General features: G+C 35.0%; 1 protein-coding gene across 11 annotated transcripts in view; it reads left to right on the top strand.

Annotated features, from left to right (window-relative positions):
- CTNNA3 (catenin alpha 3) overlaps positions 1-20947 on the top strand; it is a 1350411-nt gene that overhangs the window by 1060969 nt on the left and 268495 nt on the right. For all 11 annotated transcript variants that reach the window (XM_074374085.1, XM_074374091.1, XM_074374088.1 and 8 more), the window contains one exon: positions 10277-10428. In XM_074374085.1, the coding sequence (XP_074230186.1) occupies positions 10277-10428 (152 nt within the window). The remainder of the gene's footprint in view (positions 1-10276; positions 10429-20947) is intronic.

Below are 20947 nucleotides of genomic sequence, written 5' to 3'. Positions count from 1 at the left end.
CACTGTACCTTCATGCTAGAATTTTTGATGTAATTATGCTTGTATTCCCTAATTTTCATTATGTAGCTCCTGTTACATTGGCCTTATTTTAAGTGTTAAAAGCTTATTGTACCTTTGCCTCTTTTTTAAGCTTCTTTGAATTCTTTTTTTTTTTTTTTAGGAGAGTTACAAAAATTAATCTCTCCTTCCATCCACTAACAACACATCGTTACACCTATGATTCTATGCACCTAACTTTTCTTCCCACAACCCATACTTTATTTCATCTATCCATTCCTCTACCATCTTCCAGTCCATTCATTTATTTTTTAAATGTCTTTCTGTTTATAATCAAATATAGCCAGAGACAGAGAATGCAGTGCATGTAAGATTGTGAACTGACCCTTGGAGCCAGAGAATGTCTACGCCAGAAGTAGATTAATCCCTTCATTTTAAAGAAGAATTTTAGCTCCTTTTTAAAAAGAAATTTTTGACTGGCCTTAGGGATTTCTGTATTTCTGTAAATATTTGAAAAATTATCAGTTATAAATCTTGATTTACTTTAGTAGACTTGTTTAAAATAGTGTTTGTAAACCAGTGTACGTAAGTCCAACATTACAAAAAAAGAAATATTGGGGTAAATATTTATAAAAGAGGTCACTTCAGTTGCCTTAAATAGCGAGCTTCCCTACTGCATTTAAAATACATTTTCTTCATTCTTTCAAGAAATATTAGTAAAAGGAGTAATTCTATACAACAGGCTCTCTCACTCAAGAAATTCACAATCAATTTCTATTTGAGTTTGTAGAAAAATATCTATCACATGAAATATACATGCATATATATTTAAATCATAGTAATTTGGGTTCCCTGAAAATTTTAAGATATTGATTGTAATACTAAGAAGATTCAAGATATATGAATGTCAGATACAAGAAAAATGAATTTATTCTTTGAAAATCTTAACATTGTATGCTTGTACCTAGTAAACGCTTACAAACCATGTGATTCTGCACTACTACAAGGAAAGTAACATCACTACTAACAATGAGATTGAGTCTCTACTTTTTCACTCACTGAAAATAATGACAATTCTGTTAAAGTGACAAGTTGGCACTGAAATTTCAGAACATTTTTAACTTACATCACAACTAGTATTATTTCAGCAGATGTGGAATCCCATAACCCTAATGAGATTAACACAGTAAGCAAAGATCTCCACCTATAATTTCTCAAAGCTCAAATAAAACATATATTTTCTTATTTAGGTAATCACCTATATTTATACAAAGGTGGATATATGTTGAACAACAAAGCTGAGAGTGGTGTAAGTAAATGGAATCTGGCACACAATTTTGCTATAGCCCAGGACATTGCTAAGTGCCAAAGTGGGCTTTTCCAAAGGTTTATAACTTATATTGGTGAAGTATACAAGGATAAACGACACAGATGGTACTCATATTCCTCTTACAGCAACTATACCAGTGTCCCACAGAGGACAGGTGCTCAGCAAACAGTTAATTGCAAGTATTTGGAACAGTGCTGTCCAACAGAACATTTTGCAGTGATAGAACTAAGCTATATCTACACTGTCTAAAATGGTAGGCACACATGGTGGGCTGGAGTGATTGAGGAAGTGAATTTTTAATGGTATTTAATTTGTATTAATTTAATGTAAATTTACTTAAATAGTAGGACATTTCTAGAGGCTAGTGTATTGGCGAGCACAGCTTTAGAAAGTAGTAAAGTATAAGCAACTCAATAGTACACACCTTGAAAATTCAGAACAAATTCATTTGTTCATTTGCTGCTATTACATTTGGTTTTAGGTCTCCTTCCCCTGCCCATATCCTCAGTGTCAATTTTATGTTTTTGAAATTATATAATCCTAACATGCTTACAAAAGTTAAAAATATACTATACAAAATATGTTCCCTCTTCTCATATTCCTTCTACCGTATTCTTAGCATCCCTTGTAAATAGCAAGTTTCCCTACTCCTTTATCTTTAATGTGAGTCTTTTTAAATGTATGAAAATAAACAAATTAAGATGTGCTTTCTTATTTCCCCATCATTCTTAGACAGAAGGTAGTATATTGCTCTATATGAAATCATGAGTTCATGCGGACATCTCCAATGCGATCCCATCCCATTGGGTTCTTTGTCTTATCACATTCTATAGTAGTACCTCTGTTATTCCATAATGAGACCCCTGACTCCCCAAAACATCTACATGTTTTCTTATGGTTTCAATGCTACAGCACGTAAAAATAACCCCAGGTTATGTCTTACAGTGCTTTTCTGATTCCACTGTTTCCTCAGCACCATGCCTTGCTCTTTTGATTCATCTTTTGTTTTAAGAATCTGTTGACAATGGCAGAGTAGGAGTGGATATAACTCAGTGGTAGTATGTACATGAGATCGTCGGTTCAATCCCCAGTACCTCCATTTAAAAAATAAAAAGAATCTATTGACGAGTATCTTTCTAATGAAGAGTTCAGGGAAATTAAATATTCTGTGTACTTGCATGTCTGAAAGAATCTTTATCCCACTGTTCACTTAGTTAATGAGTTCGCTGAGTATTAAATTTCAATTTTAAAATCATTTCTCCTTAGAATTTGTATGCATTGCTTCATATTTGTTCCTTCAGTATCTGGTGTTGCTCATGAGAAGTCTGATATTCATCTGATTTTAGTATTTTATGGATGACCTTTTCTCTCTTGAAGATTTGGTTCTTCTCTTCACCCTCAGCGTTCTTTAACATTTGAGGACATATCTCAGCGTGGTTATGCTTGCATTCAAGCAGTAGAACATAGTGGTAATAGGTACAGGTTCTGAGTCCGAGTACATAATTTTGAATTCTGACTATATACCACTTTTCTGAGGAAACAAAGGTGACTTGACAGTTTCTGACTTTAAAAGCGCACTCTCAAGTTTTTGGAAGTGGCTAAGTATAGGAAAAAAACATACAGTTGGAAACATAGGCTCTTTAACAAATGTATGTCTGAAGTGTTAGCATGTCCAAGAGACAAGTTTACCTAACACAGCTAGAGGCATGGGTGGGAGTGGTTATCAGGGAAAGTTTCTGTGAAACTTTAGATAGAGCTGATATCTAAATTAAATGGAAAGAATTGGTAGAAAGTTACCAGGTAGACAGGATCAGGGGAAGGGCTCTACTCAGGCATGTAATCGTAGACAGCTGGACAGAGGGAGTTAGCATTTGGGGAGCTGATATCAACCCTTTTTATTCTCACCCAAGGAATCATCAGCAACATGTGAAGAAGCATCTCAACACCATGGGTCAAAGAAAAATACGTTTCTCCTACTAGATGCCCTCCCACTCCATCTGTACCTCAGCATCTTTAAAGATTCCTTTTCTGTAGACATTTCTATTGACCTAAAAAAAAAAAACAGTTATTTTACCAGCAAAATGGGTTTATATAGGGACAGCAGAGAACTGCAACTCAGGACATGGAATCTATGGCAAATCACAGGCAGGTCCTGAAAACAAAGGAGAGGAACATCATTTTATAGAGAGGAAAGTGCTGGGCAGAGCTGTTATAAACAAGGAGTCCATTGGAGGAAGTTGGGAGTTTGAAGTATAGTGGCTTTTCATTGGCAGAGCTGTGACAGTCTCATTGGCTGGGCTGTTATCAGGCAAGGAGAAATTCTTCCATTTTCCTGCTGGGTAGTAAAATGGTAACCTCTTTCTCTTTGGAGATGGAAAGGTATGTCTTTTCCTGTTGGGTCTGCAGTTGATGTCAAGAAGTAGGGTGTGACAGCCACCCCTTCTTGCCTCTCAAATCCATTTTAAATGAGGTTTCTGTTTATTTTTCACATTTTCCTGTTTCTGTGGCCGAAGATAGTCCTTGCACACTGATCTGTGTTTGGCTAGAAATTCAAACCACAAAACTTCTCTGTTTTGCTTCCACTATTTGCCTGTGTGTGTTTTTGTTGATGGTAGAGGTTAAAGAATGATCTTGAGCAATAGATAGGATGGTGGGTAATTCTAAAAGAGGAAAAATTTACTGTTCTAACTCAAGAACAACAAGAGAGTAGATAAAAAATGAAAGTAATCCAGAGGCTTAACCAGCAGAAACTTCACTCACACACACACACCTGATCGATATATTAGAAGACGGAAAAATATACTCTCCAGATAGACTAAAATATAAAAACTGGAATATGCCAAGTGTTACTGAGGATGTAGACCAACTAGAACTCTCAGGCATTGTCCATAGGAGTAAAATGTGTTCCACACACTTTGGAAACTGGCAGTGTCTACTAACGTGATACAAAAGTGTATTTTGCAACTCAGAAATTCCACTGATAGGTATATTCCATGAAAATTTGGATGCAAGTTCCCTGAAAATATGTATATATATTCCTAATACCAAAAGATGTACGATATGTTCACAGCATCACTTATAGTCCCAAACTGTTAATTATTCCAATGCCCATTAACCATAGATTGGATAGATCAACTGTGTTACAATTGTACAATGGAATATTATACAGTAATAAGAATGAGTAATTTAAACCTACATACAACATTGTGAATCAGATCATGTAAGTTTAATGTTGAGTGAAACTTGATACAGAAGAATAGATCCATGATTCCATTGGAATGAACCAAAACAGGCAAAACTAACATATTCTCTTAGACCTTTCCAGTCTTTTAGTGTAGAAGTTATCCATTGTAAAATGTATTGCTCTAAAACTTAGCAGTTTAAAACAGCAAATAGTTATTACCTTTCATATTTTCTGAGATTTAGGAATCCAGAAGTGGTTTCGCTGTGTGGTCCTGCCTCAGTCTCCCATGACATTGCAGTCAAGATAAGATGTCATCTGAGGCTGCAGCTATTTTGAAGGCTCCAGTGAAACTAGAGGACCCACCTCTGATCTCACTCATATGGCTGCTGGTCCAAGGCTTCATATCCTTGCTAGCTATTAGCTAGCAGCCTCAGTTCCTTGCCATGTTAGCCTCTCTATGACACTCCTCCCTAGAGCAAGCAACAGGCAGGAGAGAATGATCAAGACAGAATTCTTGAAGTCTTTTTTAACATAGCCTAAGGAGTAACATACCATCATGTACACTCTATGCTATTGGGCACACAGATCTGGCACAAAGTAAGGATGGTGTAAACTAAGATGTGAATATCAGGAGGCTGGGATTATTAGAGGCTCCCCTGAGGGTTGGCTATCATGCCTGGTGAAAATTTAAATTGATGAACTTTGAGAAGGTCGATAGTGTAGGAAATTGCATAGTTTAATTTAATTTAAATATTTGAGAATTCATACTAAGAAATTCAGAAAACTAACCAAAAAAAACTTTTAAAAGGCAATTTGTTAACTCTATTAAAATAAAGTTGATACATAATGAGCAAAGTCATCAGAGAGCATTACTTGGAAGGGAGGTTCCATGGTGTAATGGTTAGCACTCTGGACTCTGAACATTACTTGGTCCAAGTCCAACTTTCAGTCCTTAAATAGTTATATTCATTTAACCAATTATTGTGATGTAAACAAATATGGAAATGATATGAGGGAAAGTGTGAAAGAGCTGAATCTTAATAGAAATTGGTAAATGACTAATATATGATTAAACCAATGAATAGAAACATCAAGATTTTTAAAAATTAAAGTTCCAGGGAAAAGAGCTAAGTCTTTAAGTCACTGGAGATACCCAAAGCTGGCACTCAGACTGATTAAGTGGTCTAGAGTTTCATAAGTAGAAAAAAGAACTCTACCAAAAGGGAAAAAGTTATCAGTATCATGAAGCCATGACAAAGTCTTTTTTCTGTGTTATTTTTTTGTTTATTTGTTTGTTTTTGGAGCTACTCCAGATGTTTGAAATGTAGGTGTAGAGTAGAATAGTGAGGTCAGAAGTACTACTCTTGTTAACTGTATGATATGAACTGTATGATAAAGCACTCAGTCTGATCCTTGATTCTTGCGTTTGAAAAATAGCAAAATTCTTACTAGTTATTGACTTTTATGATATATAATCTGATCTGTGAGGGACCAAGCACATTCCTGACACATAATATTGGCTTCTGAAATATTAAAAAGTTTGATAATCAATGTTTGTTCAATAAACTTAAAAAATGAAAGGCATGAGGCATTTATAGAAGTCATGGATATGCTTAATTGCACTTTCTGCTGTAACTAATTTCTTCCCACTTAGCATAATGTAAAAAAAAAGTGATGACAGTGTAATGTGAATTTTCAAAGCCAAATTCCTCTAATATTGGTAATTTTCAAAGATAATAATATAATTTGAAATACATTTATCTATATTTTATTCATGATAGAAAACATAATTTGGTGACATCATTTTAGACTTTACCTATAATGAGTCTGAATTTTTTTCTGATCTACTTAATTTGATAATTATGTACTGTCACCTACTAAGAATTAAGAGAGGATAAAATATTACTGAGTTACTACCGGAGAGAGACTCAATGCCTAGGAGAAGTTGGCTCTGTTGCCAGAAAATTAACATTAATTTCCCCAGGAGCGCTGAAATTAAGACGTCCCAAGGATATTTACTTATCAGAAGGAGGCAATGTGGCTTTGGGGCTGAGAGAGCAGGCTCTGGAGTCTCAGCGGCCTGCCTCTTACCAGCTGTTTGACCTCAGTTTCCTCATCAGTAACAGGGTAGTAATGGTTTTTGCCTCACAGGGCTACTGGGAGGATTAAATGAGACAACGCATATAAAATGCTTAGCACCATGCCAAGATGAGTAAGTACTCAGTGAATATTATTACTCTGTACATGCTGAATAAAGTTGGTAGAGGAGTACCCACCTCTGTTGAGTTCAGGACTGGCTTAGAATTTGCTTGTCTAAAATAGACAAGATACTTGTAAGTTTGAAACTGACAAGGTATTGACCCGTAGGCCACTCCTGTTTAATAAATCTAAGCTCCAAAGTTCAGAACAGTTTATTCTACCTGGCATTTCAATTGATTAGAGTGAATTTGTTTAAGGTATCCCCTTTCTTGATCAATGACTGTATAACAGGATGGTATATTATGTGTAAACGGGGTCTTCTTGAAACTTAGGTAGATTATAGATTCGAGACAGGTTTGTCAATTTGTTTTTCCTTCTAAATTACCTTTAACTGGCTACTTAATTATACTCACTTTGTATTTTCTTGAAAACATTAAAAAAATTCACTCCTACTCTGATCCAGGCAACCATATGTCCATAGTATGAATAAATGACACCCACAGCTGATGTTTAAGCTAATGAAATGAGAAATCTATTACATATCATCTTTGAATAGTTCATTTATGCTGTTAGAGTGAAAAAAGTAGTTGTTTCCATCTGTACTTTAGAAATTAAACATTTGCTTCTCAAAGATTTTATTTTAATTGGCACTAATATTAGTTTATTAGTAACAGGCTCCTAGAGGAGTTGAAATCATGTTGCAGTAATGAAAAGGCTATGTTGTATTTTCCTTAAAATACACTAAATCTTTCTCACATTATCTCACATGGCAGTGAAAACTAGACCTTTATGTGATTTTTTACTTTTCCCCTTTTTTTGAGCAATATCTACATAGATGGGATGGAAGCAGTTTCGTATTATAGAGACAGTAGTAACAGACTGAAGATATTGATAGAGTTAAATTATTATTGTATGGCAGACTTGTTTGGTAGATGAGAAAAAACATTTTTTACGGGGAAGATTATGTATATAGTCTTGTAATGATAGACCACCATAGTTTGTGAGTTCACATCTCTTCCTATTTAGCTATGTCTTCAGGGTTAATGGAGGATGTCAAAGTGACAAGGAGCCATTTTGTCATGTTCAGAGTAGAAGTTTTGGTGGAGAGTTTGCTGTTCACTCCAAGAACCCAAAGGGAATGAGAGACAGATGGACTCATTTTCTTAAGAGTTCCTTCTTCTCTCAACACTGAAAAGTAAAGATTAACTAATTAAATAAGTTGAATGTTCTTATAAGCCCACATAAATGTATTTTTGAAGCTTTCCAAGTATCAACAAGACCTAAATTCTGTTGAAATGCAGGGCGAACATATTGAATTGTACCTGCATTTATGTCTGGCTTTTATTTATTATATTTATTCAATCATTTATTCATTAACTCATTCAATTACTTAATTTATTCACTTACTTATATACTATGTGCCAGGCTAGACACTTGGAATACAAACAGGAAGAAGTTTCAAGGAACCAATGGACATTTTTGAACAGTGTAGTGACATGACTCATTAATAAAACAACTTATTGAGAATCAATTTTGTGACAGACACTGTTGTACTTAATACTAATAGGTTTACTCTTAATGCTAAGAGTAGGCTTTACAATAAGGTTATACTTAAGATGAGTCTGAAGGATGAAAAAAACTTAGGCAGGAGGACTATGGTGAGCATTCAAGCAGGAGATAATCATGGCTAGAGGCAGTGGGACTAGCATTGGCAATGGATTTGCAGTATATTTAGAGGAGATGACACATAGCAGACATTTGGAAGTCAATGAAGACACGTGGGTTTTTTTTTTTTTTCATGGATGACTGGGCACTAAGAGAGAACATCGTCACAGAAAATTAGGCTTTTCAGATAGAAAAGAATGTATTTAGGTTTAGAGAGGATGGATTTGAGGTGTTATGAAAGATCCAGAGAGAATTTTGCTGCAGACAGTGGGATATGTAGTTGTGGAATTCAGGGAAAAGATCTAGATAAGAGATATAATTTGGGAGCCACATCTGTATTAGAGGGAATTGTGATCTAGGACTATTTCTCCTTGGCAAGGTGGTATGAGTTAGCTTTTTCCTTTGCTTTGTTATTCCATTCCCTGAAAGTGAGACAGTGATTTGATTGAAATCTCACTATACAGTAGTAGTATCTAATAGAAGTTTCTGTGATGATAGAAATGTACCGTATCTCCACTCTCAAAACAGAATTCAGTAGCCATATATGTCTGTTGAACACTTGTAATGTGGTAAATGTAACTGAGGAACCAAATTTTAAAATTAATTTTATTTTAATGAATGTTTAATAGCCATATGTGGCCAAGTACCACTTTTTGTTGGGCAATATGTCCAACAGAACGGACAAAGAAAAGCACAGTGAATAACCCTGGTGGGTATAGTACTAAGTAGTAGGGTAAAAGTGATACATTTTAGTAGGTGGAGGAAAGAAGGGGCTAGGTAAAATTTGAGTACCCATGTATATGACCAACATTTTCCCATATTAAGATCATAGCAGGTAGGATCGCAAGACATGGTATGCCCTACGTGCAAATAGAGATTTAAATGTATGAAAAAAAGTTATTAGTATTTCTGTACCAGATAAAGTGCTTATATCTTCCAGATTTAGAATCATTGCTTGAACAGTTAATCTGTTTTTATCCTGCATCTTCACATGGGGCAGAATCTTTCTCAAGATGATATGGTATAGCAGTTTAAAGTGTAAACTCTGCCTTTTGACAGTCTGAGTTCAAATGTCTGTTTTGTCATATATTAGCAGAACAACCCTGTGAAAAATTCTTGATTTCTCTGTCTTAGTTTTTCAACTAAGTATTAATCCCAGGTTAACATGGGGTTTGTTTCAAGATTTAAACCACAGTAGACACTTAGGAAAGTGCCTTGACTCTAGTGAAGAGTTAATGAATGTTATTACCATTAACCTTAAAAATAAAGTTGGAGAAATGTTTTTAACTGAGACTATTTAGAAATCTTAATTTAAAAAGGACATTCTATGGATTGGCTTTACTGATTGATTTATACCTACACTCAAAGTTGTGTCATTTTATATCTAAACATTTTGAATATAAGATCCCCAGTTTCTTTGTATTAATCTTTTTGATGATAGGGAAAATATTTTATTAAAATAAGGTTTAAAGTAGTAGAATTAGAACCTTTAATTTTCTTCTATTTAGCAACTCTAATGCTTTTTATTCCTTTAAACATCTTTATGTTTACAATTTCAACTGTTATTCATACTAATTCTTTTTTGTAATTTTTTTTATCCTACCTTGGATAAGATGAAAAAGGATTATATAGTTCTAGATGTGCTAAAAACAAAATACCAGAAAAAAAAATAATCTTTTATAACATTTTTATAAATATGCCTTTATTATCTTTGGTTTCCTTTACATTTCAGAGATTCCAGATTATCATGCCAAAATGTTTTGTCTGTCTGTATTTTAAAAAATGATCAAAATGTTATTAATCAAATATCTGTTTTAAAATAAGAGTCTCTATTTCCTGAGAACTCCAGAAATCTGAAAATACAAATAGGACAATCTTCTCTTTCTTACTCATTTTAACAGCAGTTCCTGAATTTGTAACACAAGTGAATGTTGCCTTGGAAGCCTTAAGTAAAAGCTCTTTGGATGTGTTTGATGATAATCAATTTGTGGACATCTCCAAGAAGATCTATGATACAATTCATGATATCAGATGTTCAGTCATGATGATTCGGGTAAGTTTACTTTACCTTCCATTGAATTATTTTAACACTCTTCACCATCTGGAATGCCTGGAATGATTGCAAGAAGTGTTTTATTTCTAAGCCATAATGTCAATGCTGAAATCCATTAGAACTTTAGAAGTTCATATGTATCCCCAAAGTCAGATCTACTGTCACAAACAACGCTTTTACTTATGTATATGGTTATAACTTATGCAAATGAGCATATTCAACTGCCATATGTGCAGAAATGATGGGATTCTCTGTGTGCAGGGTTCGCTGAAGTGTCATGTAGCATGATCAGGAGCCAAGAAACACACGCAAAGTAATTGACTTTTTTTTCTTGGACCGAAAGGAGAGCCTCTTTCTCATCACTGTACTGAAATCTGTAGAAAAATGTGTTTAAAACAGGTATTTCTCTGGCTGAACTCTCTTATACTAGATCATAAAATCAGACTGTTCTGTAAGAAATCTCACTTGGAACTGCCAGGAACAATGAACATTTGAACTGTCTCAGTCTGGGAGTTGTCTATTTGGGGAAATACATACCATCTTCCCCAGGGTGTGAATGAGTCGTTTGTTTTGGCACACTGCATATACATAGACCAGGATTATTTGCTTTTACTCAGTATGTTAATGTGGAGTACTTTTTAATTTATTAAAGAAAAAAAAGGAGATGGCTTATTTTAGGATTGGTTCACCTGGAGGCAGAGTCGAGTATTTGTGTTATTAGCCTATTGAGGAAACAGGGAGACAGAAAGTGAGGCAAGGAGGGAAGGAAAACCAATAAGGTGTAATGATGAGTCCCTGCAGGCAACTGGGGTTTGAGCCTGCTGGGGAAGTCTAGGAAGGACTATAGAGTGTACCTCAGAATTATCTTACCTAAGGGGAACAGAATTCAATTTATTCAGTTGTTCATCCTTGATAAAGACTACCCCTCCTCAGAGGTGTTCTCAGACCCTCCTGCTGGGCCAGTCAAGCTCTTGTGGCCAAAAAAAGCCACCCACAGGCAGAGTAACAGTTGTTGTAAGAGAATTCAGTAGGACTGGTGAGTGCAGTTTGCAAGTATGAGCAGAGTTCAATTGGAAAGCCTCTGGATTTAACTGTTGGTAAGACTGAGATGGAACTGGACGTGCTGTGTCGATACAAGTGGAGCATCCATAGTGTCTGACAGGTCTGAAAGTCATAGTTTGGTTACACTGAGTGGTCATAAAAGTGGAGTCATTTGGGGACTGTGTAAGGAAAAGGGCCAATAAAAGTCAAGAAGTCTGGCAGGGCAGATGGATAGTTATGGAAGAAATTGTAAGAGAAAGTCTAGAGGAGTCAAGACGTGGAGTCTAGCACTTCAGAGCTTGGGAAAAACTGCAAGCAGGTCTGTTACACATATAAGGGAGAAACCTCAGAATATTTATGACAGCCTAGAAGTGTTTGTTCATACGTGACTGGGATTTGTGACACTGTACTAGTACTATGTCTGAGCTGCTGAGTACCTTTGCCAAATATTTTCTTCTTCTAACAGAAATTTTTATACCTCACTGTGTGGACTAGTGGGCTGGTGGACTAGGATTACTTAAGAGCATAATTTGTAAGTGAAACTATGAGAGAAACATGGAAAGTATGAACAAGACACATGAACTTCAGGAAATAGTTCTACAAGAGTGAAACCCCTACATCTCCAGTATCCCTGGGTGGGTATATGAGAAGATAAACCAGTGAAAAAGCATAGGTGAACCAGTGTAGGGAATGCACTTTTTTCCTGTTAAAGCCATCTAGGAATGAAAAAAGTTTCATAATCTCTCTCACTTGGATATTCTAGTATTTAAAAATATTCTTATTATCAAAATGGCTTGCTTAATAGCAAATTAAATTATCTGGCCATTATCCCTGTATATCCTCACATCCAGCAGACCTCTTTAGGGCAGGAAAACAATCTATTATAATTATTCACAGCCTTAGAGGGTTGTAATTTGTTCCTATAGTCATCTCTTTCTCAAGGTAAATTGTTTTTTTAACTCAGTTTCTTTTAACTTTTCCTCATAGGAATAATTTAGTATTTTGTGTTCTTTGCTAGACCTTTTTAAACCTTTCAACAAACTTTTCAGAGAAGACTACCGAAAAGCACACTGTTAACTAGAGCCTGTCCAATGTCAAAGTAGAAGATGCATTTTTATGTTATTGCTATTCATACAACCAACTACTGTTAGCCTAATTTTTTCCTCTTAAACACCATGATTATTGGATAGATAATGACTTCCTTTTGTTTTTGTTTTTCATACTATTGTTGCCTGTATATCCCTTCTCCATTCTGATTTGATGTGTTTGTTCTTGGTCCCAAATCCTAATGCTATTCAACTTCATTGTGTATCTAAATGATTCTTCATGTAACTCATCAAGTTGCTTTTAAGTTTGGTTGGTGACCATACTTAAATTAGCATTAATTAGAAATAAGAGATTATAATCTTAGTTCCTTCATCTAGATTGTTAACAAAAATGTTAACCATATTGGCCCTTTATATGACTAATTCCTGCTGGATAGCTCCAGTTAAGGTCATTAGTCTTAAGATACCTTAGAATCTGATGTTCCAGCCAGCTGAGAACACACTGGTAGTGTATGGTTTGAAACAATGCTTTTGTTTTTGACTTTTGAATTTCAAAGTAGAGATATTCTTTCTTCAAATACACTTTAGGACAATAAAATAGATAAAAGCAGAGCTTCTGTACTTTAAATGGTCTAGAGGCCTTTGGTCTCTGCCCCTGCACCCCTAGTCTCCCAAACTGCCTCCAGGGGCTCCTCCGTAGACCCACAGAGATTGCTTGCAGGATGGTGCATAAGCCTTTGTACTTAACTTCTAAGCGAAATATAGGAGGGAAACAGAAGTCTCACTCAGGTATAATTAATGAAAACCTATGATTTTTTTTTCCTTTGAGGACCATCCCTTGATCATAGAAGATAATAAAATTGATCTGGTACAATCATCTCTTTAAAAGGTCACATGTAATGCTGACCAATAGCCTGACCTTAGAGCTGCAGAGTGTTTGATGCTTTATGCAGAGACTCAGAAGAGTGTCAGCATTCAGGCAGTACGTTTATGATTATGCAGGTTTGGGGGGGACTAGGCCCTGCTCTTGAGAATGTGAGTGTTAGTCTCATCTCATATCTGAATTTTCATGAGTGCTCTTTAGTGCCCTTGAGACAGTAAAATACTAACAAGAACAGAATCTGATATCTCATAGTTTTATAAAAATATGATTATATCTGTCTTTAATATTTATTTTGGTAAGTATGTTAGCTATTGTCTAGATTATTTTTTTAATTTCTAAGTGAAATGCTGTGACAATGCTGGATTCAGTGTATGGACAGATGAGGTTGCAGATTCTCATTCTTCACCTTGGGGAGGAGGGAGTATTAATATTTTTATTCTGTTTGATGTTTAACATCTGTGTAAATTTTACAATTAAGAGCCCCTATAATATAATGGTTGAGACTGAAACAAGGAACAAATCTCACTAAACCTCAGTTTCCTCCTTTAGAAAATAAACTTGGTATTATCCCTACTTCAAAAAATTATTATACTGACAATTGAGCTAATAGAAATGAAGTACTTAGTAAATAATGGTCTCTCATAATAAGAAGGTCTCCTAGTAGTATTGCTATTGCCACTGTGAATAGTACTAGTATCGCTCAAGCTGCGTATTATTTTTACATCTTGAAGAATGTTAGCTACGATGCTGTAGAAATACGTTCATGGAACAACATGAAGCCAAAACCCAAAGAGTAACATGAAAGGGTGAAGTTCTAAACAAAGAGTTATGTTTTTTCTCAAGATATTGTTTATATAAGACAATATCCCTGTTTATTAACATTGAATATCTGAATTATAGATGATTTAATGCAAATTTTGCTTTTGAACTCACTTTAAGCTAGCATTATAATTCTGTATATTGTTTTAATTAACCTGTTGATACATACAAGGAGGCTCAATGACTCATCTTTTTGGTGAAAGGTTCTTAATCAGAAATAGAGGAAATTTATAAAGCACAGCATGATTGGATTGTGAGAGAATAACATGAGTGGCCAGCACTGAAATCCTCTCAAAAACAGGAAAAGATTCAGGAAAAATTCATCCTATAACAGCTATTCATAATATAACTTTCATATATTTTGTATGTGAATTTTCATATGTGACTTACCAAAAAGCACATAAAAATACAGAGACGCTTTCCAAAGACAAATGTGAAGATTTTCAAGACTATCATAAATTTAGATTTTCTGTGTTAGTTTTCTAACTTTATTTCCTGGAAGAGGAACATATTTGGGATATCTCACTGAATGGAAATTAATTTTTGAAAAAACAAAAGAAATAACACCCAGTTAAATGAACCATCTTTACATTGGACATTTAAATGGCTTCTAGAAGTGGAACATAGTTCAATACACGGCTTCAATTTGCGTAGCCAGGAAAACCTTTTGTGTCTGATTCTACTGTACTTATAGGAGTGGATAGATTTATAGCTTTCCCTGGAATTATATATAATTTTTAAAATTTAGATTACTTGCACTGTCATCATTTCATTGGACTTCATTATCCATAACTTCTTTTCTTCATGACCTGAAAAATGTCTTTTATTTGTCTTCTGGATGGAGCTGCTGTCTGTCTCTCTGAAGTCTCACGCTCCGACTCTAAGAAAGTCTAGTGGTCAGATAGAAGCTAACTAGTATAGACGATTATCTTGTATAATTAGAATTCTGTGTAATTCAGTTTGGAAATGAAGAAATAGTGAAAGAATATTGTGTAAAATCAAGACATGCATTCACACCTTTCTGCAATACCATTGATAATGCTACTTTGCATATCATTAGTTTCTTCACTGTAGAGGGAAATGAAAACAGCATTGAATTACTGCTTTTACCTAGTAAAGTAGCTTAAAACTTGGACTTAAAATGAAGGACAAACCACTGTTCCTTAAAATTAGGAATAAAGTGAAAATGTCCATGTTCCAAAGCAGTGCAATGTTACGGATGCTTTGCCCTGAACAGGAAATATAATAATAATAATAATAATAATAATAATAATAATAATAATAATAATAATAATAATAATAATAATAATAATATTATTATTATTATTATTATTAATAATACTGATTACCAAGGAAAAAGTAAAACTATGCTTTTAAATTATATGATCAACTACATTGAAAATCCTAAAAAATAATCTTACAACAACAAAAAACTCATTCCAGTAGAACTGATAAATGAATTTAGCAAGATCACAGAATATAAGGTCAATGTCCAAAAAAAAATTTATAATGGAGGAATAGAAAAAATAAAGATAAGGGCAAAATTAAGAAGCATGCAGTAGAGAAATACAATGAAATTTGAAGGTTTTTTTCCTATATAGCAGCACCTTACAATTTTAAAAAATTTTTAAAGAACAATATATTACAGCATTAAAAATAACAAAATAAACTTAGTGATAAGTTTAACAAAGATGTATGATATCTAAACTCTGGAAATTATAAAATATTATTAAGAAAAATTAAAATGACTTAAATACTTGGAGATTTATCATAGTCCTGACTGGGAGACTCAATATTGTTAAGGTGTCAGTTATCCCCCAGTTGATTTATAGATTTAATGCTGTCCCAAACAAATTCTCAGCAGACTTTATGAAGACTAATAATTCAAGGTGTTTACATGGGTATACACATTTGTCAAAACTCATCAAATGATACACTTAAAATTACATGTAAATTATATTGATAAAGTTAAAAAATAATATTTTACCCAGTAGCCAACACCTTAGAAAAAAGGTAATTTTAATTAGATAGTCCTGCTTATGGTACTAATTAGAACTAATTAGAAAGGCCTGCATGGACTACTGAAAATACTAACATTTCACATATTACAAAATTAATACCTTTCTACTTTATAACTGGCTGCTTGCCACATATTTCTGATGCATGGGTCCTCTTGTTGTTGATTTGTATTCCACATTTTTGTGACTCACTACATATTATCTTAGATCAGGGGTTGGCAAATTTATGGCTTGTGAGCCAAATTAAATCCAGCATTTATTTTGTATTGCCTTTGGGTGAGGACTGATTTTAATATTTTTTAAAAGGTTGAAAACTTTGAAAGAAGAAGAATATTTTCTGGCATGTGAAAATTATATGAAATTCTAAATGTAGGAATACAGACATACTCATCTCTGTCTATTGCTCTTTGTGCTACAATGCCAGCAGAAACTCTATGTCTCACAAAGCCTAAAACATTTAAACTCTTTGGCTCATCGCAGAGTAAATTTTACTGACTCCTGCCTTAGATAGTCTGATGTGGCTCTTTACCAAAGTTTTGAATGACATGTCCAAGGGTCCAATTGTCTTTCCTTCTGAATTCCTTGAATCACTTGGCCACCTAGAGCAGCTTCCATTAATCCTTCCTATTTCGTCTAGGGTCTCAGGCCTTTTTCTCCATCCTCCTTTCCACCCTGAGGGCTTGCATTCTTCTGTGCTCAAATTTTCTTACCCTTTCTTTGTAGGTTGAACTATCTGTGCCTGTTTCTTTGTAAATTTTATTCATGACCTGCTACTTTGCAAAGAGTGTCCTTTAGTTACTAGAACTCAGCTTTTCCAAAGGCTGTGAGGATTTTTTTTTTTTAACATTCTTTTTGAGTTTTTTGTTCATCAGGTAAAATTAAATTTTAGCCTACCCTTTATCACACATTTTGGAATTCAGCTTTTGAGACTTACATCATGTTGAAATTCATCAATTTTATTAAACTGTTACACTTTTTCCTTTCTTTAGATTAACTATAGTGGTAACAATGCTTCCAAAGATTATTGGATTACACAAGAGGTTTCATAAAATAAGTATTTGCTAAGTGAGTTTAACATGCAGTAAATTAGGGTGAGTATCTGCCTTGGTTTCCTTAGGACAGATTTCGATTATAGCCCCTTCTACTCTCAAAAGTATCCAATTCAGATGATATATTATGATCACTCTAGTTTCTGGGTCCTGACTGTCCTGTCAGAGGCCCCATGGTACATCACTTTCGCCCACCAGGGTTCCGAAGTGCCCTGGCGCTAATGATCATAGTTCCTTATCAAGCCCGTTTTTCCAACCCCAGGGAACACTTTCTGTCCACAGGCTTCACTGCTATCAAATGTTACCTTCTTCTCTTCATGCTTTGCAGACCCTTTGTTGACTGTGGAGAATCTATTCAGACACCATTTCAAATTGACCTAATGTACAGGAATTTACACCTTTCCATTTTTCATTGTTAAGTGGATTTCCTGAATTCATCTTAGTCACTCTACTCCTCATTCTCACAGGAATCTTGCCAGGGAATACCAGTTAAAACACTGTCCTTGGAAGTGACGGGACTCCTTTCTAGAACCAGTTTGTAAAGAAGCCAATTACCAGGGGGCTTTCTAAGGGAACTTAATAAAAGACCCGAAGCAGAGTAACCTTAGCTTTATATGCAAATTTAAATCAAACCTCTGGGGGAAGAATTCTGTACTGAGGCTCTTGCTGTTTCCTTTGAAAACAAAAGAGTTTTAAGGCAAGGAAAAGAAGAACTGCCTACTAGCACTGGTCAGCAGAGCTGAAATTCTCTGTTCTCAGCACACTTAATGGCCTTGCTCATGTGTACCCCGTTCGAAGAGACTTTTGACTAACGAAACAGAGGTGACTAGAGTAAGAGTGTTCACTGAGAAACCTGTTGGTTAAGCTACAAAGCGGCACTAGTCAGTGATCTCTGTTGCTCCTGCTGAGAGAGGTGTTCAGCTTGATGTCTTCCTGGGAAGTGCTCTTTCACCAAAGGGTCAGAGCTGCTGGACTGGCAGGAGAGTCCATGGTCCAAAAGGGCTTTGATGCAGACTAATCGTGCACTCAGAGGACTCCACACAAGCGCTGCTCTGAGCCTCTGACTCAAAGTGGCTGAGTTTAAGGAGCCAAGTATTTCTCTTTGAAAATACCTTCAGAGGAAGTAGCTAGCATTGTGAGTAGAAAAATAACATCAGGAAGACATATAGTTGTGGAATCTTAAAGGATTTTTGTTGTTTGTTTCTGATGAATTAATTGCTAAGTAACTTATATAAATTACTCTGAATACACTTGTATTAGTAACTAAATAAATTGGTAAATATGTTAAGTGTTAGATCTAATAATAAGTTTTTACTATTTTCTATTTTGTTTTGATTTTAAAACTCTTAGGAGGTGCTGATCATTTACTTCAAATAAAAAGTTTGACTGCCTACATTTCATAAGTAACTTGAAGAGAGAAATAAGTCTTCCAGAGAAAAGAATCTGAAAAATTCAATCGATGAAGTGATGATATTTAGAAAACAAACTTTGGCATAACTAATAGAAGGAGGGATATTGAGATTTTTTATATTTCCAGTATCTGTAAAGTAGACAATGGAGTTTCAAAGGGAGAAATATTCTGGAGTCTGATAGCAAAGGTCGGTAAGTGAAGGGAGGAACTTGAGGTCCAACACTGATGGGGAAGTAATAGGATGAGATCCGAGGTCTTTGGGCACCTGGTTCGGGACAGTATCCTTTACCTCAGGAGAAGGAAACAGCCCAGTGTTTTTATGCAACAGGAGCTCTTCTACTTCACTGACTTCCGTTCATTAATGGGTCAGTTATAAACAAAGAAATCCCAAGAACTACTTTTGGGGCAGTTTGTTGAAGAACACTTACTTTATAGCTCTCTTTCTCCCTCCTTCAGATTCAAACACAGAGCCCTCCTGGCTGTTCCTCCGATTTGCCAGAGTGTCTTTCCACTTACTGTCCTCTCTAACCATATGCTTCCTACAAGAATTTGCAGAGCAGATTTCTTCAGGGCTAATTTATCATTACTTTATATAACAACATGTATAGATCCTATATAGAATCGTATCTAAAAATAGCATCTCCCAATTCAGCAACCTTCTGTCTTCTTGCTCAAGTTTACGTTTATCATGATGTTACCAGTGATTAGGTTCTTGTCTCATCACAGAAAGAATTCAGATATGAGACACGGAGGTTAAGAAAGAAAAGTGAGGATTTATTAAGGAATAGATAGTAGACTCTCTTCAGAGGCAAGACATGGAGGTTAAGAAAGAAAAGTGAGAATTTATTAAAGAATAGATAGTAGACTCTCAAGGGGAGAGCGGGCAGGCTCAGGTGAGTGGCTGCCCTCAGTTTCTTTGGTAAGTTGGTTACATAGAGTGTAAAAATGAACAGGCAGAATATTCATTGGGGAGGGAAGGGTTGGAGTCATATTCCCTGATTTTCATTCCAACTCCACCTTCCCGAAGGGAGGAAGAATTTTTGTCCTTGTTTAGTCTGGATCAGAAGTTTCATGGCATCAGTGCATGATGGGTACTTCTAATCTGCAAGGCTAATTTTATTGAAATAAGGATATAATGAGCAAAAGGTTACATTCGGACACTAGAGATTCCTGCCTTTTTCTATCTTTCTTTGTCAGCCTCCAGGACACTTCTCACCCCAAAATGTGTGATTTCTTATCAGTCCAGAGGTTCCTGGTTGTCTTTGCCCAGGGACCCCTGTTGTTTACATGATGCAAGGTTTTCTGCATTTGGCCCTGTGCCCTTCTACTTTTTTGCCCAATTCCTACCATTTGGCCTGCATCCCCCTTTCTGTGCTCATGTCTAACTATTTGCCTGCTCTAACAATGACGAATGACATATTGTATACCTATTTGTTTATCTATTGTCTGTCTCCCCATACGAGAATGTAGGCGATGTGAAAGAAGGAATTTTTAGACCTTTAAAATAAAATTAGATGTTACTTTTTTTTTTAAACAACTAAATAAAGTGATTGATTTGGTTGCCAAATTCGACATTTGTTTGAAATATAATCACTGGACCTCACGGAATTAAGAGCAAGAAAATTGTGACTTCATTATATTTTATATTATAAAAAGTGACGGACAGTAGGGAACTACCTTGATAAATATTTTCACAAATAATTAAAATGTGCTTGATCTTTGGTTTAAGATAGTTTTGAAAGCTTGGAGGATTTTTACTAAGTGTTGTATTTTGTGACCACTAATATGATCACAGATGCATACACATGTCTTTATCAATGTTATTTGTCTCAGTACAAGCTCTGTAAAGTAGGATATATGTAGTTGTTTTAAAATGTCCTTTATTTTACCTTGTGCAGGTAACAAGATTCCTTTTTAAAGATATGGACAATTGTAGAACAGCCCTGATGTGGCTTCTTGATTGTATACATTAGCTGTTGGGTTGTGGGAGAAAGATAGATCCTTGAGGATGGAGTTTGTAGAACTTGCTGAAGTGTCTTTTATGCACATTATCTTCTATTGTCAGTCCCTTGGTATTATAGGCTCTGAAAAAATCACAAAATTATCCACAAATTTAATGTTTAAAATGTGTTTTATACTCTCTTACATTGCACTGTTTGGAACAGAAATCAGAAATTTAATTAAAGTCATAAAATATGGAAAGATACCATAACAAAAATTATTTCTCAGTCTTAAAAATGCTGTAAACTATG

Source organism: Camelus bactrianus, chromosome 11, assembly GCF_048773025.1.
Source record: "Camelus bactrianus isolate YW-2024 breed Bactrian camel chromosome 11, ASM4877302v1, whole genome shotgun sequence".
NCBI classification, from domain to species: Eukaryota; Metazoa; Chordata; class Mammalia; order Artiodactyla; family Camelidae; genus Camelus; species Camelus bactrianus.
Note: the sequence above shows the minus strand (reverse complement) of the source record. Positions and strands in the feature narration are given on the sequence as shown.